General features: G+C 39.9%; 1 protein-coding gene and 1 pseudogene across 1 annotated transcript in view; one reads left to right on the plus strand and one right to left on the minus strand.

The window, feature by feature from the left end:
• Positions 1-6,144, plus strand: part of LOC114043397 (filaggrin-2-like) — a 9,123-nt gene extending 2,979 nt beyond the window's left edge. Inside the window, exon 4 of the mRNA XM_027862502.1 lies at positions 6,024-6,144. Coding sequence (XP_027718303.1) covers positions 6,024-6,144 — 121 coding nt within the window. The remainder of the gene's footprint in view (positions 1-6,023) is intronic.
• Positions 6,145-16,725: 10,581 nt separating this feature from the next.
• Positions 16,726-21,320, minus strand: LOC114043398 (annotated as a pseudogene).
• Positions 21,321-25,838: the final 4,518 nt, after the last annotated feature.

A 25,838-nucleotide genomic window follows, 5' to 3' on the forward strand; every position in this document is an offset into this window, starting at 1 on the left:
GTCAATCCTCCTCTCACAGGAGACATAGGTCCAGCTCACAGGAGGAAACCAGGAGCTCTGGAAGGAAAGGACATAGTTCCAACTCAAATTGTTCCTCTAGCTGTGGCAATTAGGGATCAGGCTCTGGTTCCAACTCGCATCAACATCGGTCTGGTTCTCTTTCCATTTATTTTTTATTCCTTTTTGCTATGCCATAAATAATATATGTTGTAGATTCCTTAATTAGTTCATTGTGAGGTGTTTAAATGAAGGGAGCTAAATACAATCTTTGATTCATTTGAGGTTTAGATTAAGAATGTCTTAGATACTTCACATAACAATGGTTTTTTTCTTCATTTGAGAATTCAATTTATGGAACTCTTTCATGGTTGCAAGTTAATATTATTGTTGATCAATATTGATTCCACTAATATTTGATTAAATTCCCACTCCTGTGAGCCACATGTGTACTTCCAACCTTATGTTCCAGATTAAGAGTTTTCTATGGGCAAAGAGAATTAGACCTTCAAAGCTTGGGTGCATCTTCAATGCTTCTAGAACATAGTCATTACTCATATCTGATTCCTTAGTGCAGCTTTGATAGATTAATCATCAATTTGTTGAGGATTTTGCTCCATGCCCTTTTCCCTCCAAAGTGGATCAAATGGTTCTTTTTGAAAGATAGGAATTTCTCCCATTTTGGTCCAAAGAGCAGAAGTGTGAAGACTTTGAAATTAAAGAAAACTCACTTAGAAACTCTTCCTGCATGGAAAGAAATATTTGGAATAATTCCTGGACTTCTGACTTTAGACTACCTCTTCCTTTTGCTAGCCTTTCCACTTAGAAGAATATTATCTATAAGGAGAATAGAGGGCTAAATGTATGTTACTATTGTATAACTCTTATAATTGATTGTAACAACCTCAGGATTACTGATTTTTCCTTCCTTTATAACATTTGGTAAATTTTAAATTTTGAATTTCATTATAATTGACAATATACAATTGGTTATCAAATAACATGGTCTGTGTCTTTTGTGCTTCACATCAACAAAAGTTAGAAAGTATTGATTCTGCCCAATTGTGGGAAGCAATAGTAGGACTAGAGAGATAGTGGAACACAACAATACATAGCTAGTTATAAGAGACAACTCAAGGTATTCTGGGCCTTCTACAAAATGTAGCACTTAAGCTGAATATTGAAGAAGTAGGAATTCTGGTAGGTGGAGCTAATGGGGGGAATGAAAGTATCATGGACAGTCATTTTTCAATTGATAAATGATCAAAGGATACAAACAAGCAGTTTTCCAATGAAGAAATCAAAACAATTTATAATCATATAAAAAATTACCAGAATCCAATAAGACTATTGCCATTAACAAATTTTAAACTTCACTATAACCAAATTGCATTTACACCAGTAATAGAAAGATGTTTTCCTATTTTAGGAAAACAATTAACATATTTAATCATATTTCAAACCAAATCAACCAAAACCACACATTAATAATGAAAAATCCTTTGACTAAACACTAGCTATTTGTGCTATTTTTAAAAAAATTATATCCCCTGCAAAGTGGATGCTACTATTTTGAGTGTTGTCAGGATAACTCTATGGGTAGCTATCCTCTTAATTCTATCTTCAAGCCCCCAGTGATGTGCTTCCACTTTACAATCAGTCAGTAGTCTCAATTAGCATTTTAACAAAGGCTTTTATTCAAATGACTTAGCAAGGGTAGTAATTACAGAGCATTTTCCCAAAAACCAGGGGTGTGCCCTTCCACAAATACACACAGAAGAGTGGGCACAGAGTTAAAATACAATGGTGGTAACACATGGGTACAGTAAACACACATGGTCGATCAACTCCTTACTTCAGAACTACAAGACCTCTATCTACTTTCTTTCTCCAGAGAGTCCTCATGTTGTTCACCATGAGGGATGACATCAGCAATACATGAGTCTACTCAATGGGCTGGCTTCTCATAGAGTTTGGCATTTGTACTGGATAGCTAGTTCAACTAGTCTTACTTCCTGTATGGTGCAGTATCTTGGCCATATATGTCAGCTTGCCACCAGGCTAGGTCAAGTAGTTTGCTCACCTGCTGCTCTTGATCCTCAAGGGATTCAGCTACAACTCGATTGGGAAATACACATGAGACGGGCCAGAGAGCTACTGGGAGACAATGCTGGACAGGTTACTCTGTTATGGGTTCTTTTTGGGGCGTGGCGTATTGGAAGGATCAGTGTGTTGGACTTCTTTGGCTCATTCCTCTATAGGAAGCTGAAGTCTTCTTCCACCTTCAGCCATGTGGTACTGTTCTTTCTTCAGTTTTAATGTTACAGTGCTCTTTTCACCTGAGTATCTGCAGTACTCCTTTAGCTAGGCAATGACTTTTACTTTTGGATTGACTGAGGCCCCTTCTCTTTGACTCCCTCAGAACCTCATCTTTTAGGTTGCTTATCACTTTCAGGCAGGATGTGGGAAAGGTTTAGTTAGCTAGCTTCTCCTGTTCTAAGAATCTTTCCTGACTCAAAAACCCCTTCTCTTAGAAAAGTCCTGCACCTTGCCTCAAGGGTAGCTAAGTTGCACAGAGGAAAGAGCACCAGGCCTGGAGTCAGGAATACTCATCTTCTTGAGTACAAATCTGGCCTCAGATTTTCACTAGCTATGTGACCCTGAGCAAGTCACTTAACCCTGTTTGCCTCAGTTTCCTCATCTATAAAATGAACTGGAGGAAGAAATAGCAAACCATTCTAATATCTTTGCCCCCCCCCAAAAAAAAACCAAAAGAGTTCATGAAGAGTAAGATAAGACTGAAAATGACTGGACAATAATAACAAATGTTGTCTTAGGGTAATTCAATCAGTTCATTTTCCCATACTCTTGTGGAGACCTTAGGCAGATGAGTGCCTTGAAATAGAGGTATACCTGTGCCCTGTCTCACTCATCTCCTCATCTTTAATTGGTCTATTCAAACCTGAGACTCTTTATAGGAAGGGATTATCTACTTGGAATCTAAAGGATTTTCCAATTACCTTTCACCATCTCATTATCTTAGCTGCTCCAGAAATCTTGTTTTTTGCCAATGTCTCCCCAGGGCACATCACTTTACATCTGTACTAGAGAAAAACTAGAGGCTTTCCCCATAAATACAAAGGTAAAGCAAGAATCCTCCATCTCTCCGCTATTATTTAATATAGTTAGAGAAATGCTAATGGTAGTAACAAGACAAGAAAAAGAAATTAAAGGTACAAATATTTGCAAAGAGAAGATAAAATGTTCTCTACTTTTGAATGACATAAGAGTTTATTGAGATTCCTCCCCCAATCAATTAATTGTAATAATGAATATCTCCAAAAAAACAGTATATAAATTTAATCCACAAAATTTCTACATAGCAGTAAGAAAATCCAGAAGGAAATGATAAAAAGTGAAATCCCATGCAAAAGAACTTCAAAATGCCAAAAGTATCTGGGAGTCATTCTAACAAGAGTCATTTTCATATTTATACAATTACAATTGCAACTCACTCTTTATGAAAATAAAGGAGGATTGGATTAGAGGAATATTGGGCTGTTCCAATAAGATAAAAATGATGATAATATAATAACTAATTTAGAGATTTAGTGCTATTATCATCAAATTGCCAAAGCTTACTTTATTGAGTTAGACAAAAATATAATAAAAATTAATTTCATGGAAGAAATTATTCTGGAATCTTAAGGAAATATTGAGGGAGGATGAATATTTAAGAAGGCTTAAGATTTAAGCTATATTTATTTGGTAAAGATTTTAAAAATAGACCAGCTGAGTATATTTAATGAGAAAGAAATAGAAAAATAGTTAATATTAATATAGGGCTTACTATGTGCCAGGCACTGTGCTAAACACTTTACAATTATCTCATTTGATAGTCACAAAAACCCTGGAAGTAGGTGTTATTATTATCCCCATTTTAGAGATGAGGAAACTAAGGCAAATAGAAGTTAAGCGACTTGGCCAAGGTCTGAGGTGGGATTGGAACTCAGGTCTTCCTGACTCCAGGTCAAGCATTCCATCAACTGTGCCACCTATTGCCAACAGAAGCAATCAAATCCAATCGAGTTTTCTATAAATTCAAGAAAACTTAAGGAAGGGCTCTTTTTTTGACAAGAACTCCTGCAAAACTGAAAGTCATAATGCAATAAATAAATAGATAGATAAATGGATGGTTGGATAGATGGATGGATGGATGGATGGATGGATGGATGGATGGATGGATTGATGAATAAACATACAAACAGATAAATAAATGAATGAATAAAAAATGAATAAATGTGTTTCTCTTACACCACAGACCACAATCGTTTCCAAATAGGTACCTAAATATACAAGGTCAAGTCATTTTTAAAATATAGAGGGATACGGCCAAAGATACCTTTCACAACTATGGCTAGAAGGAGAAATCTTTTGTTTTGGTTTGGATTTTTTGCGTTCAGCTTTTTATTTTTTATTTTAAAATAAATTTTATCCTTTGTTTTTACATCACCTAGATTTCTCCCCATATCCCTTCCACTCCCCTTTCTCAGGAAGTTATTCCATATGCAAAAAGAATTTTTGAAAAAGAAGAAGAAGAGAAAATTTAGCAAAAATGATTAATACATCCAAAAAAGAGTCTGACATTATATTCAGTGTTCGTCATATGTGTATCCTCCTCCTCTGCAAAGGAGTGAAGAGAGATATATTCTCATTTATTTTCTCATCATATACTTCTATATCCTTTCAAGCTTTTTTTTTCCTTTTGAAATTGTTTTTTATTGTTTTGTAATTGTGGTTCTTCCATTTACATTGCATTATGTATATTGTTTCCTGGGTCTTCTTATTTTTATTACATTAGTTCATGTAAATCTTTTCATGATTTTCTATGTAACAGGGACTGGCACTTGGGCAGAATGCCATTGTTGCAATACCTGACATGGAGGAGGCTGAAGGTCTGGCTCTGAGAATGTCTTGATGACAACGGAAGTGCCTTGGAGGGACACTGGAGCATGCAAAGACATTCTGCAACTAGTTCCAATAAGTTAACCATGTGATGAATGGAAGACTCTGATTGGCTATGGATACATTCCAAAAGTACTCATTGACCAAAGCCTTAGCCATTCTCCTCAGCAGCTATCTGTTAGCAGATATATGCTCTTACTTGAACTCCTTTGCTGATGGCATCCAATGAGAGACAATATCATAAGGCAGAATGCCTTGGGAACTTTCCCTCCAGGGGTGATATACATTGACATTTAAACAGGCTTTCTTTATTTGCCTCATCGTTGTGTAGGTAAAGGATATAAATCTGGAGATATCAACATTGTGAGTTTTAAAAGGTCAGGAGAGCAAGCCTCCAAGTCTAAGGGTCTGGGAGCTTATGAGCCACAGCCTACGTCACATTTTATAGCAATCCTAGAATCAAGGAATAGAAGAACAAGGGATGACCTTTGGGACCCCGGCAAGTGGTATTTGAGACAAGGACTCATCTGACAGCAATGCTATATCTGGACATGAAATTGGTGGGCACCAAAGCTATGGAGGAACTGAGCTAAGTTTAAGTCCATTCTCACCCAAAACCAAGGCTATATATTGGATAAAGTGTGCACCCCCTAAGGTGTGGGGGGGACAGGGGGAGAAATATTTGTACTTTTGTATTTGTTCCATCTTCAAAGTAAATATTTCTTTGTAAAAGTTAATCGATGTCAAATGGAACTGGGGTGCTAGTCATTGGCAGCTGAAAATGAAGGGAGCAAAATTAATGGAGGCTTGATATGAATGATGCCATAGGGAAGAGATGCCCTAAACCTTCACTGGTACCCCTAATACCTTGAGGGGAGATGTAGCCAGCCTGACTCTGGATGCTAAGCCTAGAGCAGAGAATACTCAATACATCTATATTCAACACATTTGTCATTTTTTACAGCACAGTAATACACCATTACATTCATAGACCACAATTTGCTTAGCCATTTCCCAATTGATGGGCATCTACTTCATTTCCAGTTATTTGGGGTGTACAGGTTTTCAGCGAAGAATAGTGCCTCTGGTGTTAAGGTTGCTGAGCCCTTTTCGGGGCTGCTTTCCACCTTTCATGTCCACATGATTTACCCAACTCTCACCTGTGGCTCCAAGAAGCTGTAGCACACATGCAGCAGACACCCTGGTAAGCCATTTTGGCACATGGGCTAAATGAGTTTGAGGCTAACCAAGTGGTCTCTGGGATCAATAGTATTCCATTACATTCATGTACCACAACTTGTTCAGCCATTCCCCGCTCGATGGGCATCCCCTCAATTTCCAGTTCTTCGCCACCACAGAAAGAGCTGCTATAAATATTTTTGTACATGTGGGTCCTTTTCCCTCTTTTATGATCTGTTTGGGATACAGCCCTAGAAGGGGTATTGCTGGGTCAAAGGAGAAGCATACATTCTTAAGAAGGGAAATGATATGTAGGTAAATGGTTATGTACAAGATACATGCAAAGCAGACAAAAAAGCACTAGCTTTTGGGAGGACCAGAAAAAGCCTCCTACAAGAGGTGACAATAGATCTGAGTCTTAAAGGAAACCAGGGACAATAAGATGCATAGATGATGAAGGAGAGCATTACAGGCATTGGGGACAGATGTTTGATGTAAAGACACAGAGGTGGAGAGAGAGCATTGTGTATGAGGAGAAGCAAGCCAGTTGGCCAGTATGGAGGTGGTAGAGGGGAGTAAAGTGTAAGAAAACTGGAAAGGCAGAAAGAGGCCAAGTTGTGAAGAGGTTTAAATACCAGAGTATATCTATTTGATCCCAAAGGTAACAGGAGTGACTGGAGTTTATGGAATAGAGGGTGACAGGGTCTTGCAGCTCTACAGAGAACGGATTGCAGTAAGGTAGAGATGGAGGCAAGAAGACTATTTAAAAGGATTATAGCAATAGTCCATCAAGAGGAGATGAGGGCTTAAAGCAGGGGAGTGTCTATGTGTGTAAAGAAAATGCAATAGATATGAGAGATGTTGTGGAAATAGAAATAACAAGATCTGGCTAGTGATTAGATATGTGAAATGAATGAAAGTGAAGAATTCAGGAAGACTCTGAGTCTGTAAAGCTGGATGCCTAGAAGGATAATGGTACCTTTGCCAGTAATAAGAAGAGTAGGTTTGAAGAGAAAGAGAGCTAGGAAACAGATCAAAATGTTCAATATTCATGATGCAGAAGAGGAGTCCTGTAGGGTCTGGGACCACATGTGTAGTTCTGGAAGTCACCTGCCTACAGGTGGATGAGATCACTAAATGAGAGAATATTGAGAGAAAAGAATAAAGGGCCCAAGACAGAGCCAAGACACACCTATGTTTGGGGATGTGGCCTGGATAAAGATCCATGGAAGGAGACAGAACAGTGGTCAGAGAAGTAGGAGAGGAGAATCAAGAGAGAGTATTGATCCCCAAACCTGGAAAACAGAGTATCCAGGAAAAGAAAATGGTTAACAATGTCAAATGCTTCTGAGAGGATGGGACCATTGGCAACAGAAGCCATTATCATACAAAAACCAACTCTAAATCTACAAAAGATTGCTTCTTCTTCTTCTTCTTCTTCTTCTTGCCCATTTTTTTATTTTAATAGTATTTTCTTCCCCCCGTTACATGTCAAGAAAAATTTTAGCATTCATTTTTACAACAGTTTGAATTCCAAATTTTTCTCCTTCCCTCCCCTTCCTTATCCTGAAAATGGTAGGCAGTTTGACATAGTTTATACATGTGTTATCCTGTGAAAAATATTTCCATATTAGTCCCAGGTGTGCAAGAAGAAACAGATTAAAAAAAAAACCTGAGAAAAAATAAAGTAAATTTTAAAATATGCTTCAATCTGCATTCAGAGTCCATCAGTTCTTTATCTGGATATGGATAGAATCTTTTCTTGTGAGTCCTTTGTGTTTGTCTTAGATGACTGTGTTGCTGAGAAGAGCTGAGTCATTCATAGCTGATCATCACACAATGTTGCTGATACACAATTTTGTTTGATGTACAGTATTTTCCTGGTTCTGCTCATTTCGCTTTACATCAGTTCATACAAGTCTTTCCAGGATTTTCTGAAATATGCCTGTTCATCATTTCTTACTGTGCAATAGTATTCCATTACCTTCACATACCACACCCTGTTTAGCCATTCCCCAATTGATGGGCATCCCCTCAGTTTCCAATATTTTGCCACCACAAAAGGGCTACTATAAATATTTTTCACCGATGTAAGTCCTTTTCCCTTTTCATGATGTCTTTGAGATATACATCTAATAGTGGTATTGCTAGATCAAAGGGTATACACAGTTTGGTTGCCCTTTGGGCATAGTTCCAAATTGCTCTCCAGGATGGTTGGATCAGTTCACAATTCCACCAACAGTGCATCAGTGTCCCAATTTTCCCACATCCTCTTCAACATTTATCATTTTCCTGTTTTTGTCATATTAGCCAATCTGATAGGTGTGACGTGGTATCATTTCTATAATCAAAAGTGATTTACAGCACCTCTTCATATTCCAGTAGACAGCTTTGATTTCTTCATCTGAAAACTGCCTGCTCATATCCTCTGACCATTTATCAACTGAGGAATGGCTTTGTTCAATGTAATTTTATTGCATTATAATCCAAAAAGAATACATTTACTATTTCTGCCTTTTTACATTTGATTTTGAGGTTTTATGCCCCATTACATATTGGCGGCCCTTAAAAAAACAGGCCACATTCTAGGATGTGTTCTTAACCTAAGATGCCCAAACTTTAAAATAGATAGATACTTAGATACATGGATAGATAGATAGATAGATAGACACATAGATTAACTAATTTTCAAAACAGTTGGATTCCTTTTCAACCCTATGTATTTTATTTTACATATTTAAAAACTTTCTGAGAAGGGGACCATAGACTTCATCAGACTGCCAAAGAGTTTCATGACACAAAAAGATTAAGAACCCATTTTCTAGGGAGTCAGATGAAAAAGGAGACAGATCACTCCTTAGAGAATGAAAATTGCTCCTTACCTTTGGGAGGGAAAAGGATGGAATTTCTTCCTCCTGTCTCCCACCATTGGCCATGATCTTGAAGTCTGCCCCATAGGAAACACTGTACCCACCAGCAGGTAGGCCTAATGAGTCAAGGAATGAGACAGAAGATGGTTGTGCGTCAAGAGAGAATTCACCCTGGTGATCAGGATTTGAGCTGCTAAGAAGAGGCCATGGAGCTCAGCTGAGTAACTTGCCCAATAGAGATACTGCACCCTCAAGAAGAGAAAGAGCATCAGGTCTCTACAGTGCTAAAGGGATGAGTTACCTCATCCAATGTGTTTGCTATGTATATACTCGTCTGATACTATACTCTACATTTGTGGTGTCAAACTCAGATAGTATTGGAGCCACTAAACCATACTTAAGGATCTCTACAGCTGCATATTGACTTAGAAAACCACAAATTAACATTATCTATTTTTCATAATATTATTATTTTGTTAAGTATTTTCCAATTATATTTTAATCTGGTTTAGATCAAACTCAGGACTGCTGGGGACATGTTTGACACCTCTGTGTCTACTCTTCCTATTGATGCTGTTTGTGATTGTGGGAGAGTGTACTCTGGATTTCTTGGGGGGATGTTGTGTTACTATCATTTGTATGATACCATATTAAATGCCTTTGTTTTAAGCCAATTGTGTCAACTGAGTATTACAGGTATATATGTAGGTAAAGAAAGACTCTTAAGTAATATTCTTAAGAATATAGACCTACAGAATACCTTGAACAGAGTATAGCATCTTCTTTGATACTTGTCCCTCAACTTACACTCTCAGGCTGAGTTAGCAAGGGATCAACTACCCCAGTCCAAGGTACTCTATGGGCACTAAAAGTAAAGGTATAGAATGGGACATACATCTTTAACTTCTTTAACCTCTTTTTTTTGTGAGGGGGGACTAATGTTCTTCCCTGTCACTTCTCTCCAAAATCTAACTTTTTCCCAAGGCACAGGAAGGCCAAAGACTCATTTGCTATGGCACTGTGCAATATTTTATAGTTCAAAAGTGGAGTTCTCTCAAATGAGTCTGCTGCTTTCTGCAAAGACCTTTCCTGTGCCTATGTTTTCCAGAGTAATAGCACCCGAATTAAGGAGATCTGAGAAAATGACTCATTTTTCCTGTTCTTGTCTATTAATGGTCACACACACACACACACACACTCTTGTGGAGTTTTAGACTTTCCAATCTTTTTACCCTACTCTGGGATTCTTCTCTCAACCTTCCTTTTCCCCCAAGCCAGCTGATGTGACCCAGAGTCTGTATAATCTGGCTTCTTTCTTACAGGCACGTTATTCTGACCTATATTAGTTTACTTTGGTTTCCTAGAAGGAAACAACACCATCCAGAGGAATAAAACTATTAAAAAGATGAAACTCGAAACACCTCAGAATAACTTGATCATTTTGATCAAAGTCAATCCTCTTCTCCTTCAACTCTTCCCAAAGAAATAATAGCTGTGTGCTAAGTTATCATTCTCCTGCATAGCTACATAGGCATGCAGATTGACAAAAACACCAACTTCAGCTGTGTCAAGAGAGAATTCATCTGGACTGATCCAAACCTGGAAACAGCTTCTCTGTGGCAACAGCCAGCCCCTGAAGGAAGTCAGGGCTCACTCACCAGTCTAAATTCCAACTTGCCTTCCCTCCTACAGTCTCAGTCACACCTCTACAATGGCCATTCCCAAAGTGAAGCAATGGTTACCTGGCCCAAATCAACATCCCAAATGCCATATGGAAACAGAAGAGATGGTGAGTAATGTGCCTAGTGGTTTTTGGAAGAAAACAGGTCACTGTGACAGAAAGTACTAGAATACCTCTTTGGAGGTCTTCTAACAAAGGTTATTATATTATATATTATTATATATAACAATATATATTATATATTATGCTTATTCTATATTATTACATATTATAAGAGCTAGCATTTATATAATACCTTTAAGGTTTATAAAGCATGTCATAAATATTATCATCTTTTATCCTCATAACAATCTTAGGAGATAGGTATCATTATTATTATTATTATCATTATTATTATTATTATCCTCATTTTACAATGAAAGAAACTGAGGTAGATGGAGCTTAAGTGAGTTGCTTTAAGTGAACTCAGGCTTTCCCAGCTTCAAGTCCAACATCCACCATGCTACATAGTTGTTTATAGGTTATATTCCTCATGGGGTCCTTTTTTTTCGGTATAGACTAGATAAGATGATTTGTAAGGTCCCTTCCAACTATGAAATCCTGTGGTTCTATGTTAGATGAGTTGAGTTTAGGACCATGTCATCCACCAGTCCTGATTTTTGCTGAGTTCTTTCTTCTCTGCTCCTTAACAAACCCTGGTGGTCAGACACACAAGTTTAACTCAGTAGAACCCAACTGGATCTGTTTGATCATCATCTTGGTGTTTACTATCATATCACAGTGGCTACAAAGGTCACAAGGATACAAGACAAAGTCTCCCTCATTGACAGCATAATAGAAATCCAACATATCCTTCTAATCTGAAGATTCATTTAAATATTCATCCTAAATAAAATAAAATCATAGTCTAGGGTAGTAAGGGGTTCAAAGTGCCCCTCGTCTAGCTGTTCCCCATAGGCAACATTCCATCTCTTTTCTGCATGCCTTTGTACAAGTGATCTCCCACTACTGAAGTGTACTCACTTCTTCACCTCCACCTCTTAGAACCCCTATCTTTCTTTAAGGCCCTGCTCAACCACATGCAACACAAGAAATTTCCTAATTCTTCCTCTCCCCTTAGTTCTTGGGGTTCTCCCTCCCTATCTCTATCTCTCTCTGTCTGTCTCTGCCTCTCTGTTTCTATCTCTCTATTTCTTTCTCTTTCTTTCTCTTTTTCTGTTTGTGTGTATCTTTGTGTCTCTCTGTCTCTGTCATTCTTTCTCTATGTCTCTGTGTGTCTCTTTCTCTCTCTCTGACTCTCCCTCACTTGCATTGTGTACCACTCTTTATATAATTTATGTTTATTTGTCTGTACCTTGAGGAAAGAAAATTAACTAGGGATTCAGAGGAACCAAGGTCAAATCTTGCCTCCAACACTTAATCCCTGTGTGTCCCTGGGCAAGTCATTTAACTCTGAGCTTCATTCTCTTCATCTATAAAACAAAGAGTTTGGACAAACTGGACCATGAGCTACTTTCCAGCTTAATGTTGTAACTGTGTCTCCCAGAGAATGTAAGTTCCCTGAGAGTCAGACTGGTTTTCATTTTTGTCTTCAAAAATGCCAACACCTAGCACAGGAAGGGCCTTCGACACAGCAGGCATGAATTATTTGTAGAATTAAGGCTAGATTGCCTTTAGAATTGGTTGTATAGGCAGGAGTAGGAACAGAGCCAGCTCTCACTCTTCTATCCTTACACAACAGTGGAAAGGGGAGAAAGGACCAGTGCTAGAGTTTTGTATGCCTTGGTCTCTGCGATCCTGAAGATGCTAAATCCAAAGCAACATTAATCATGGGACCCAAGAAGAGCTTGTGGCAGCAGCAGCAACAATTCGCCTCATGCAATCTCTGTGACGTTTCTCTCAGGAGCAGCCCATTTCTACTTCTCCACAGTGTCCTGGGTATCCCTCTGCCCTAGGACAAACAGATTCCAGGATAAGGTATTCCGTGGGTGTGGGATTCATTATAAGGTGATCACCTCCCTTAGATGATTTCACAGGATTATATTGCTTTCCTTGACATCATGGCCCAAGGCTGATAAGGGTAATCCATAAGCTGGATATTATTACCAAAGAGATGCAAGGTGAACATGATTGGACTCCACCCTAATTTCTGTACCTAACCTGGCCTGTTGGGTGGATTTACCTAAACTCCATCATTACCTTTTTGGGATTGACCCGGATTGATGACAGATTTACCATTCATAGGGCCGTGCCAAGCATGGTTTACATGGTGCCCTATGCCCATGTTCAGGCACTCAAACAGGCAGAGACTGGCACCTGGGCACCACTGCTAGACCCCTACCTTTGAAATTCAAGCACCCTCCCAAAAATGTGGCCCTTCCCTATCCAGCCTTATTTCCTTGGCACCCTCACAAACTCCCTTCCAGTCGAGTAGGCTGCTGTCACTCCAAAACACACCATACTGAGCTTCACTTCTATGCCAATCCCTCACATTATTCCTCTCACCTTTCTTGCTCCCCACAATCTAACCAAATCCAAACTAATCTTCAAGTGGCCAGTTTAGTACAGGAGAAAAAAAGTTGAACTGGGAGTCAAGAGATATTTGGGTTCAAATATTATTTCTGATACTAGCTAGGTTAGCATGGATGTAAATTCATGGTGGGCATAACATATGAGCTGGGCTTTTACAAGATGGTGGGCCTTCAACAGGCATGAGACTCAAGGTAGAACAAGAATAGGGAATACCATGAAGAAAGGCCCAGAAGAAAGAACAAGACCTGAACAAGGCATCATAAATGGTCAGGTGAGCTAGAGCATAGAATTAGAGGGCTTAACCTCTCACAACCTCAATTTCCTCATCTGCAAAAAGGGTGCAATATCTAGAGTACTTACCTCACAGGATCAAGAGTTTTGCAAACCTTAAAGTGCTATATAAATGTCAGGTATTATTATCATCACCATTATTAATTACTACTAATACATGATTATTGTTCAAGGCCTAGCCCAAATGCCACCTCCTCCAAGGAGTCTTTTCTGATTATTCCAATTCTTGCTAATGTGCCTCTCCTCTGATCTCTGTGTTATTGTTCAGTCATTCAGTCATGTTCTACTCTACATGGCCCCATGGACTTGGTTTTCTTGGTAAAGACACTGGAGTGATTTGCCATTTCCTTCTCCAGCGTGTCCCCATTTTTAGAGATGAAGAACTGAGGCAAATGGGAGTGAAGTGACTTACCCAGGGTCACATAAGCTAGTTAGTATCTGAGGCCATATTTGAACTTAGATCTTCCTGACTCCAGGCCCAGTGCTCTATCCACTGCACCACCTAGGTGCCCCCCTGATCTCTTAGTACCATATAATTCAGGACTTTTTAAAAGTCTGCATTACTATTTGTCCTCTGTTGTTTCATGGTTATCCAATTCAGCCAATAATTATTGAGTACCTTCATAGGATAATAGGATTTTGGAAGGGACCTTAATTTCTTGACTATTGGATTAACTGGCTGAACTTTCCTAGTTATTGTAGTAGAGGAATGGGAAAGGAACAAACATTTACTGACTACTTACTATGTGTGAGGTACTGTGCTAAGTTCTTTACAAATATTATTTCATTTGATCCTCAAGAAGCCCCGGGAAGTAGATGTTACTACTATCCCAGTGGAAGAAACTGAGGCAAACAGAGGTTAAGTGACTTGTCCAGGGTCACACTGCTAGTAAGGGTTTGAGGTTGCATTTTAATTAAGGTCTTCTTGACTCCAGGCCCAGTGCTCTGTACAATATGGTACTCCTTAGTTCCCAGGGCTGGAGTTAGGAAGACTCATCTTTGTGAGTTCAAATCTGACTTCAGACACTAGTTGTATGACCCTAGACAAGTCGCTTCACCCTGTTTGCCTCAGTTTCTTCACCTGTAAAATGAGCTGGAGAAGAAAACGGCAAACCACTCTAATATCTTTGCCAAGAAAACCTCATTTGGGATCACAAAGAGTCTAACACAATTGAAATGAACGAGCAACTGAAAGCCACCTAGTAACCTCCCAAATGGCCTCCTTGGTGGAGAGCGCAGTGCTAGGTTTGGGGAAGACAAGATTAGATAAGACCTGTTCATTCCCTTCGTAGAATTTCTGGTGTGTAGCGAGATAGAACACTCAGAAAAAAACCAAAAACATAATGTTCTATAATTCAAAATAAGCAGATAGGAGAGACACAAGCCAAGTGCCATGTCATGAGGGACAAGGGCTATGTGAGGTTACTGGAGGGAGGAGATTCTTACATCAGGCTTCATGGTGGAAATAACATGCGAGCTGGACTTTAAAAAGATGCTAGGACAATAGGCAAGAGGGTCAAGGTGGGATGGGAAGTCCAGGCACAGGGAATACCATGGACAAAGGCCAAGGAGAAAGGATGAACATGACCTGAACAAGGCATCCTAAGTGGTCAATAAGCCAGAGCGTAGAATATGAGGAGAGAAACAGTATTTGGTAAGGCTGGCAAATTATCGAGGGCCATAAGGAGCCACTGAGAAGTTCTTTTTTTAATTAATTAATTTATTTTTAGTTTTCAACATTCACTTCCATAAGATTTTGGGTTTTAAATTTTCTCCCCCTCCCTTTCCATCCCCCTCCCCAAGAAGGCATGCAATCTGATATAGACTCTACTTATGCAGTCATATTAAACATATTTTCACATTAGTCATGATGTAAAGAAGAATTAGAACCAATGGGAAAAACCATAAGAAAGAAAAAAACAAAACAATAAAAGAAAAGGAGAGCAAATAGCATGCTTCCATTTGCATTCCATCAGATTCCGTGGTTCTTTCTCTGGATGTGGATAGCATTTTTCATCGTGAGACTTTTGGAGTTGTCTTAGATCCTTACATTGCTGAGAAGAGCTGTCTATCAAAGTCAGTCATTGCACAATGTGGTTGTTACTGTATACAATGTTCTCCTGGTTCTTCTCGTTTCACTCAGCATTGGTTCATATAAGTCTTTCATTGAAAGGTTCTAAGCTGCAGAACTGACACAACCAAATAGAGTATACATGAAGAAGATTGATCTAGCAGCCTTCTGAAGGATGGATTGGGAAGAGAAGAGATGGCGGGAAGGCTTGTTGGGAGGCTACCACAATAATTTAGGAAAGTCAATCAAACAGTCAGTAACCTGAGGACCCTTCCAAATCTAGATCTAAAATCTTGTCATCCCATGAAACACAGGTTCGTATGATTTATTAGGCTTCTACTATGAACTAGACACTGGAGATACAAGGACAAAAATGAACCAGTGGTCCCTGCCTTCAATGAGCTTACATTCTATAGTAGGAATGTAATGAACATTGGGTGAATGGTGGCACCACTGATACCATGTAATAGAGTATAGTTTTAGAAAAAAACAATGTGGTCTGGGGCAGAGACTTGAGAGAATGTTGAGCAGATACCTGTGAAAAAGCTATTTGCTTCCGAGTTTCCAGTTCTCTTGGTCTAAGGGGGAGCAGCAAGCACAGACACTTTCTGAGCAGCTTCCTTCTTGGCAGGATGAGTTTGTAATACTGAAATCGCCTCCTCTCCCTTTGGACAGGGAGATTCCAGAGACTCCAGCATGCGCGGCAATTCTGAATTGTCAACCTCTAGCTGTGATCTTCTTTGCTAAACTATGAAGCATGGCTTAAATCAATGGTAACAAAGGCTCTCCCACCATCTACTTATTTTCCTTCAGAGGAGCAGCAGCCAAGATGGAAATTTGTAAGGGGCTTCAGGCCCTGCACACGAACTGCAGACTGAGGTGCCCGTAAAGACTGGATGGGGGCTTCAGACACTTGAAGAGTATTTGTAAGGACAGATAATTCTAGGTTCAGGATAGCTACAAAGGGTCTGAGATAAATTTTGCACAGCAGCAAGGACCCCAGCTCACTGAGGTATAATAGGGAGACCATGAGAAGCCTAGGCTTTATTGGCAGGAGCCTGATGGCAGTGAGTTGAATGTGACCCAGACTGGCCGACGGCATCTGACTCCCCTTGGAAGCCGTGAGGTCTCCCAAGTTGTTACCATCGTGAATTATGTTTTATCTGGGCTATTTGATTGGGTGCGTAATAACAAGGTCTATTCTCAGCCTGGGCCACTGCTAGCATGAAGTAACCCTCCCAAGAGTCAGCTGAAACTGACTGATGGTACTGTTATCAGAAAGAGCTCTCATTCCTGCTGCATGTACTGATTTGTTACTGTTTCTTTCTTCTTTCTTTTGGGCAAGTGTGACATACAGCAGCTTAGAGACCACCATGCACCCGCTCATTTCTGTCACTGCTTTGGTAATGTCATCAAGTGAGGAAAAGCAGACAAAGCCAAAACCTTTGTTTCACTCATCTTTGAGCATCACGTTGGCACCAATAATTGATCCGAAAGGAGAAAATTCCTTCCTTAATTTTTCATCATCAGTGGTGTTATCCAGGTTGTTAGGACAGAGATTCATGCCCCAGTAGTAGCTAATTCTCTCCTGTTTTAGCTGCTCTAATTTCCATTTTAACTCAGCCTGGAATTCAACTTTTTCTCTCTGCCCAGACTACAGATACCACTTTCCAAATGATGTCTTTTCAATAAGTTTTCTCAAAACTCACATAACCAAAGCCTTTGAATTTCCCGCTGGGGTTGGTCATCACTTTTACACTGAATTTTATGATGTCTGCTGAAAAGTTCCTCTAATCTTTCATCAGCCATGTCATCTCGAACGTTTTTGATACAAACATTGGTGAATTTCTTTGCTTTGGCTCTCAACTCACCTTCCTACTCTTTCCTTGACTTGAATCCACCAACAAACATTTTGCAGTCCTTGAGAATCATGACTTTCTTCATCTCCACAGCCCTGTCTGCGGCATCCTGGGTCTCAAAGTGCGCATATGGGTAATCGCCATGCTCATCACACACCACCTTTTAGGACAAGATTTTACCAAATACCTCTAAGCTATCACAAAGTACCTTGTTGGCTATAGATTTATCCAGGTCTATAATAATGATGATGATGATGATGATGATGATGATGGTGGTGGTGGTGGTGATTGCTAACCTTTATATAGTGCTTTTTACTATGTGCCAGGCACTGTGCTAAGTACTTTACAATTATTATCTGGTTTGAGCCTCACAACATACCTGGGAAGTAGGTGCTATTTTTATGCAGATCCATTTTACAGTTGAGGAAACAAAGGCAGACAGCAGTCCCAGGGTCAAATAGCTGAGTGTCTGAGGTTGAATTTGAATTCTGGGCTTCCTGACTCCAGGACCAGCTTTCTAACCACTGCTGCATCTAGCTGTTTTGAATGAAAATGGTTCCAACTCCAAATTTCTTCAATGAGAGATCCCACCGCAATGATACAGATTGGTTTTCTTTCAATTACATTAAGTTCCTGGTATCCAAGGCCCATTCAGCATCAGCTGGCTGCTGGGAATTGTCAGAAGCATACCCCAGAAATCCCTGTGGTAATCACATCCCTGCAGATCTGAATGGAGAGCACAGGTCTAACAGGACTGAACTTCTCAAATAGCATGATTTCAATGACACTTGAGTGCCTCATCCACATGGAGGGAGGCCATGGGGTAACTGCCAGCCAGCAGGATCCACTCCTCTTCCCCCAATACCCACCAGGAGTGATTCTTTTTGGAACCAAGGCAAGAAGAAAAGACATTTAAAATTTTGGCTGAGGTACGAATTTAGTAAACAGACAAGGGCAAGAGAAAGTCTAAGGCTCTAAACTGATCAGGGAAGGACTGTCAACAACCAGGAAACGGTTTTGAAGCCTAAAGAAAACATAGAGAAACAAATTTCCTTGGAATCACAGTAACGTGTTAAGGGAGATACCGAGCTACCGAGAGCAGCTCAAGCCAAATTGGGGGGTTTTTTCTCCCCTTTCCTGGGTCATGTCTAGTATTTAACCTTTCCGGCAAAAATTCTGAATCTCTAAATAGAATTTCCCTCGCTCCTCTAAATTTTAATGAATGTCAAAGCTGACCCTTGGTCTGCCCCCATAAAGTCTTCCCGTTTAAAGGGCTTTTAATAGCAACGTCCCTGTTTCAATAACATCCTTTTTGTAGAAGCCTTGGGGTAGGGGAGGTTTTTAAAATAAAACACCAGCAGTAAGCTGCAGGCCGAAGAGGAGAAAAGATATAACCGCCTGATCCGTTTAGTGCGCTGCAGACGGGCTGCGGCAGCCGTGGACTTGACGGGAAGGCGGACTTCCCCGCGTGGAAGGAAAGGAGCCACGCGCGGCAAGTCCGTGGACGCGGGTAAGGGCAGGTGCAACGGGGGAGGAGGAGGTGACGGCAGAGGACATGAAGGGGCTGAGGACGGAGAGCGGAGAGGAACACGTAGAGGCACACACGTGGAAGGCGGACGCGGACACAGACGGGCGAGGACCGACACGTCGGGGCTAAGGACAGACACGCGGATGTTTGGGAGCCAAACAGGCGGCCAAGATGCGGAGGCGGCAGTGGCCAGGACAAATAGACGGGTGGGGCAAAGGTGTTCTCTCTCCACGCCACAGGAATAGATTAAATAGATGACAGATAGGTAAATGATAGATTGATAGATGGATGGATGGATAGATAGATAGATAGATAGATAGATAGATAGATAGATAGATAGATAGATAGATAGATAGATAGATAGATGATAGATAGATTAGACAGATGGACGGACGGATGAGGGGGAGAGGGAGTGGAAAGGGGAGAAACGGGAGAGGGGGAGAAAGGGAGAGAGACAGACAAACAAAAAGAGACAAAGAGAGACAGAGATTTTGCCGGTTGCTCCTGCTCTGTTTTACCGTAAAGGGGGGAGGGGGAGGGGTGTTTAGGATTTTGGGGGGGGGGGGGGGAGATTGGCTAAGTGGGTCAGCAGTGTTCTGGGGCCATCTGCTGGCTGTTCCATTTATGGAATTTCCAAGTAGCTCAGCTGCAAAGGGATTTCTTTGCCTAGAGAGCAGAAATCTCAGAGGTCCCCCCAGGTCCCGGAGCCACAAATGTGATCATAGCGGGTCCCTCTGGGTGCACAGCAAGCAATCTGAAGTTTCCAAAACTCTCAAGACAAAAAGAGGCCAGGTGTATGTTCTTATTCCCTTGGCTCCTAGCGACTCCCCACTAAGTGAAAACAAGCAATTTCATGAAATGTAGTTTTATTACTGGTTACAGAATGAAGTTTTGTTGATCAAAGAAACTAAATCTGATCTCAGAATGGAAGGCTTTGGAAGTAAAGGCACACCCTCGGACCCAGCCCTACCAGGCTTATACCCCCCAAAAAGATTTTAAAGATAATAACCCATATGTACAAAAATATTTATCATAGCTCTTTTATAGTAGCAAAAACAAACTAAGGGATAAAGTGGAGGTATCAACTGGAAAATGGCTGAACAAATAATACTGCAACCACACAGTGAGGTAGGCGATGTTATTATGCTCACTTTGCAGATGAAAAGACTCAGGCAAACAGAGATTAAGTGACTTGCTATCCACCTCCAGAGAGAGAACTAATGAACTCCAAATACAGACTGAAGCATACTTTTTGTAAAAATTTCTTTATCTTTATTGTTTCATTTTGTGTTTTCTTTTACAACATGGCTAATTTGGAAATGTGTTTTGCATGACCTCACATGTAAAATGAAAATCAAATTGCTTGCCTTCTAAAGGAGGAGGGAGGGAAGGGAGGGACGGAGAGAATTTGGAGCTCAAAATTTTAAAAATAGTTGTCAAAAAATACATGTAATAGAGAAACATTTAACAAAATAAATAAAAATATTTTAAAAATAAAAGTAAAGAGGACCCTGGAAATCTACATAACTTGAAACTATTAGTTGCTCAATCAAGGGACTCTGCTCTTTGCCACCAGCATATGGGCCTATGAGAAATTGTACTAATTTGTGCATGTGTGGCAGTGATGGTGACAGAGGGACAGAGCTGAGATGGATTCTATTGCTTGACATTTCCTTGTTGTTTACTTAGCTATTGTGTCCAATCAAATACTTTACTATTTGATTTCTGGTTCATGCTATGATGGAGGCTTAAGATATATGTTTCCCCTACACTGAACCCAGTAGCCCATGGGAATCCAGAGTGAACTACATTTGTCAGAATTGCCCAGAGTCACACAGCTAGTAACTGTCTGAAGTGGAATTTGAACTCAGTCTTCCTGACTCCAGGCCTTGTGCTGTGTGCATTATGACGCCACCTAGCTGTCCCAGTTGTATAAATACTAGCTATTATTACTATTATTATTGTAGAGCAGTCTTTCTGGCACCAGGCCTTTGCTCTATCTAGTGGGCCACCTAGCTGCCCATATGGTATAGGAATACATTGGAATACTAAATGCCATAAGGCGTGACAAAAAGGATGATTTCAGTGAAACTTTGGAAAACTTGTATAAACTACATAGAGCAAACTAAGCAGAATCAGAAGAACAATTTATACAAGAAAAACAATATAGTAAAAACAACCATTTTGAAAGACTTAAGAACTCTGATGAATGCAGACAACCAGCCACAATTCCACAAGCCTCACCATGAAACATGGTGCCCAGCTCCTGGCAGCAAGGTGTTGGACTCGGGATGTAGTTTTGGGTTTGGCCAGTGTAGGGATGTGTTTTGTTTGCTATTTGCTGCATGGCTTCCATTGTTCTTTCTTTCTTTCTTTCTTTTTTGATGGGGTGGGGTGGGGTTGGGGGAATAATTGTTTCTATAACATATATTTTATCATTTGATCCTCACAATAAACTTGCCGGGTCTACTGTGCCACCAGTTACTTCTATGGGAGAGGGGGAGGTAGGAAAAATTGATTACTGTTCATTGAAAAAAAATTAAGAATAAAGTAAAACTACCCACTAATAAGCAGTCCTTTCAGAAGAATTTTATCCTCTCCCTCCTACACACCTGCCCATCATGAGGCCTGCTTATGTAGCTGGTCTGTGATGTCCCCTAAAGATCTCTATAAGCTCTGATTCAGAGGTAGCTAGATGGTGCAGTGGATAGAGGTCTGGGACTGGACTCAGGAAGACCTGAGATCAAATCCACCTCAGACATTTACTGTCAGTGTGATCCTAAGCAAGTCATTTAACCTCTCTCTGACTCAGTTTCCTCTGCCTTAAAACAGAGACAGCAATAGCACCTACCTCACAGAGTTGTTGTGAGGATCAAATTGGATAATATTTATAAAGTGCTTAGCACAATGCCTGGCTAATGTCCAACACTTCATGACCCCATTTGGGGTCTTCTTGGCAAAGATAGTGGAGTGGTCTGCTATTTCCTTCTCCAACTCATTTGACAGATGAAGAAACTGAGACAAACAGGGTTAAGTGACTAGCCCAGGGTCATACAGTTAGTGAGAGTCTGAGGCCGGATTTGAACCCAAGAAGATGAGTCTTCCTGACTTCAGGCCAGCACTCTATGTACTATGGCGCCACCTAGCTTCCCTTCAATGCCTGGAACATAAGTGCTTAGTAAATGCTTGTCCCCTTCTCCACCCCCAACCCCCACTCCTCGCCCTAGCTGTAGCAGCTAACATCTTAGGGTGATTTGAAAGATCCCATTCTGAGAAATTAATTGGTTCATTTTTGGTCCTACCTGTAGTTTTATTGATGTAAGGATTCCTCAATGAGAAAACTCCCTCTGCCAGTCCAGATTGTCAACTGTTCTTCAATGGAGAGTCTTAGGGAGTTGCCTAGGATACCGAGAAATTCACAATGTGCACAGAAGGGGCTGTGTGTCAGGGAGGACTTGAACCCAAATCTTCCTGATTCTGAGGGTCACCTACCCGTTGCTCTCTGCTGCCTTTCACTTGAGGCGTAAGAGAGATAATTTGGGAGAAGTGAGGGTGTTTTTCCAGCTGCTGGACAAATGAAGACAGCTGGCTTGGATTAGGAACACCTCTTGCAGTGGTGTGAAGGACAAAGGATATCTTGGAGCTTTGTAGCCATTGTGTTTGAACCTGGTGCTCCAAGAGAGACACACTTCGGGAGGTGGAGAAGAGCAGGATCCCTGTTCTCTTTGTAAGGGGCAGCAACAAAGGGGAGCACCCTGGAGAGTGGAAAAAGGTTCAATGAAGCTGCATGGCTAGGGTCACAGGGTAGGCAGAACTGTGCTTCCTGCCTGACAGGTAACACCTTGGAAGACTTACCCTCTTCGGGAGACAGGGATGAATGAGATAAAGGAAGGAAACTGAGGCTCACAGACATGGCCAGAGTCCCACAATTAATATGTATCAAAGGCAGGATTGGGACCCATATATTTCCTTAAGTTCCAACACTGTATCCACTATCGCAGGCTGCCTTCCTACTTCAAATAAATTTAGTGAGTGTTGTTTGGTGATCAAGTTCAAATCACCACACAAATAAAAAATGATGACAAGGACTTCATGAAAAAGGACAATTTTTAATCCAAAGAAGTGAAACCCTAATGGTGGAACTTCAGGTACTGGGCCTTCTCTGGGCAAACGATAGATACAGGGGCCTTCCTGGGTGCCTCTTAAATCTCAGTTTAGGTCACTGGGACCCTAGGAGAGGGTAGATTAGGGATAAAGTAGGTAAAGCACAGTATTTGTAGTAATCAAGACACAAAGGGACTGAGGAGCAATGCTGGAGGAAATATGGAGGTCATCATGCCACCTGCTGGGAGCTATTTAGAACTACAGGAGCCCATTACGCCACCTGCTGGGAGCTGCCCATAACTGTAAAGGGTCATGTCCTGCCAACTTATGAATGATACTTTTTCTATGTTCTTTGGAAGGGGTTACTCATTGGTGGATACCTTCATTTTATTTTTTTAATCAATTATTTTCCATTAACAGTAGTCATTTTCCTTACCTCCCCTCATAGAAGCACCTGGTGGCACAGTGGACCTGACAGGATTTTTGTGAAGATTAAATTAAAAATATACGTAATCTATATAAATGTTTATTCTCTTCCTTCCCCCCCCAAAAAAAGGAAGAGAGGGAGTGAGGGAGGGGGAAAAAAACAAAAAGAAAAGAAAAGAAAAAAGAAAAATCTTAGCAAATAGTCAAACAAAACACATTCCCACACTGGCTGTATTAAAATAAATGTCTCACTCTGCACACTGAGACCATCACCTATCTATCAGGAGGTGGGTAGCATGTTTCATCATGATTTCTCTAAAACTGTGATTGGTCATTTGCATTCATTAGAGTTCTTAAATTTTTCAAAGTAGTTTTTTTAGCAATATTGCTTTTATTGTATAAAATATTCTTGTGATTTGCCTACTTCACTCTGCATGGTTCATACAAGATTTCCCAGGTTTTACTGAAATCTTCCCTTTTGTCATTTCTTATGACATGCTAGTATTCCATTATATTCATTTTAATATATTTTTATTTCATTAAATATTCCCAATTGCATGTAAAAAAGTTTTTAATGTTCTTTTAAAATCTGTAGTTCCAAATTCTTTCTTTTCTTTACCTCTTCCCTTAGGAAGCCAAGCAATTAATATCAATTATACATGTGAAGTTATGCAAAACATAATAGCCATGTTACAAAAGAAAACAGCCCCCCAAAAACAACAAGAAAAGCAAAAAAAAGTTTAAAAAATATATTTCAATCTGCATTCAGAGTTTATCAGTTCTCTCTTTAGAGGTGGAAAGCATTTTCCATCATGCATCTTTTGAAGTTGTCTTGTATCATTGTCTTGATCAAAACAGCTAAGTCTTTTGTAATTGATCATCCTTACAATATTGCTATTACTGTGTACAATGTTCTCCTGGTTCTGCTAACTTCACTCTATGTTAGTTATATAAGTCTTCCCAGGTTTTTCTGAAACCATCCTGCTTGTCATTTCTTACAGCACAATAGTACAACATCATAATCATGTACCACAACTTTTCAGCCATTCCCCAATTGATGGGCATCCCCTTGATTTCCAATTCTTTCCCAACACAAAAAGAGCTGCTATACATAATTTTGTGTAAATAGGTCCTTTTTCCCTTTCCTTTGATCTCTTTAGAATACAGACCTAATTGCTGAGTAACATGGCATGCAGACTTTTAAAGCCATTTGGGTATAGTTTCAGATTGTTCTCCAGAATGGTTAGACTAGTCCACAACTCAACCAACAGTGCATTAGTGTCCCAATTTTTCTACATCTTCTCTAGCATTTGTCATTTTCCTTTTCTGTCATGTTAACCAATCTGATAGGTATGAAGTGATACCACAAAATTGGTTTAATTTGCATTTCTCTAATCAGTAGTGATTTAGAGCATTTTTATGTGACTATTGATAGTTTGGATCTCTTCTTCTGGAAACTTCCTGTTCATATCCTTTGACCATTTATCAACTGAAGAATTGCTCTTATTTTATAAATTTGGCTCATTTGACTATATGTTTGAGAAATACAAATGTACAAAGTTGCCCCAGTTTTCTGTTTTCCTCCTAATTTTGGCTGCATTAGTTTTGTTTGTGCAAAAGCTTTTTAATTTCATATAATCAAAATTATTCACTTAACTTTCTGTGATCTTCTCTATCTTTTTTTTGGTCAAAAACTCTTCCTTTATCCATAGATCTGACAGGTACATTTTTCCATGCTCCCCTAATTTATTTATGATATCACCCTTTATGTCTAAATCGTGTACCCATTTTGACTTTATCTTGGTACAAAGTGTAAGATGTTGGTCTATGCCTAGTCTCTGCCAGACTGCATTTCAGTTTTTCCAGCCATTTTTGTCAACTAGTGAGTTGTTGTCCCAAAAGCATTTATTAAGCACTTTTTATGTGCCAGCTCTGAGAATATAAATGCAAGTAGAAAAAAAGGCAGTTCCTGTCCTCAAGGAGCTTACATTCTAAGGGGAGAAGACAGCCCATAAAGGGCATGAGGGGCAGTCAAGAAATTCAGGAGTAGACACATAAATAGCAGTGAAGACTTGAAGTCAGAAATACCTAAGTTTGAATCCTACTTCATATATGTACTAGATATATAACCCTGGACAATCATTTAATCTATTTGCCTTAGTTTCCTCACTTGTAAAATGGGGATAATAATAGCACCTAACTCCCATGGTTATAGTGATGATCAAATGAGTTATTATCTATAATGATTTGCACACCTTAAAGTGCTACATAAAGGTTAACAATTGTGATGATGGTGATGGTGATGGTGATGGTGATGGTGATGGTGATGGTGATG

The sequence above is a fragment of the Vombatus ursinus genome, unplaced genomic scaffold (assembly GCF_900497805.2).
Source record: "Vombatus ursinus unplaced genomic scaffold, bare-nosed wombat genome assembly UNPS02014768.1, whole genome shotgun sequence".
Lineage (NCBI taxonomy): Eukaryota > Metazoa > Chordata > Mammalia > Diprotodontia > Vombatidae > Vombatus > Vombatus ursinus.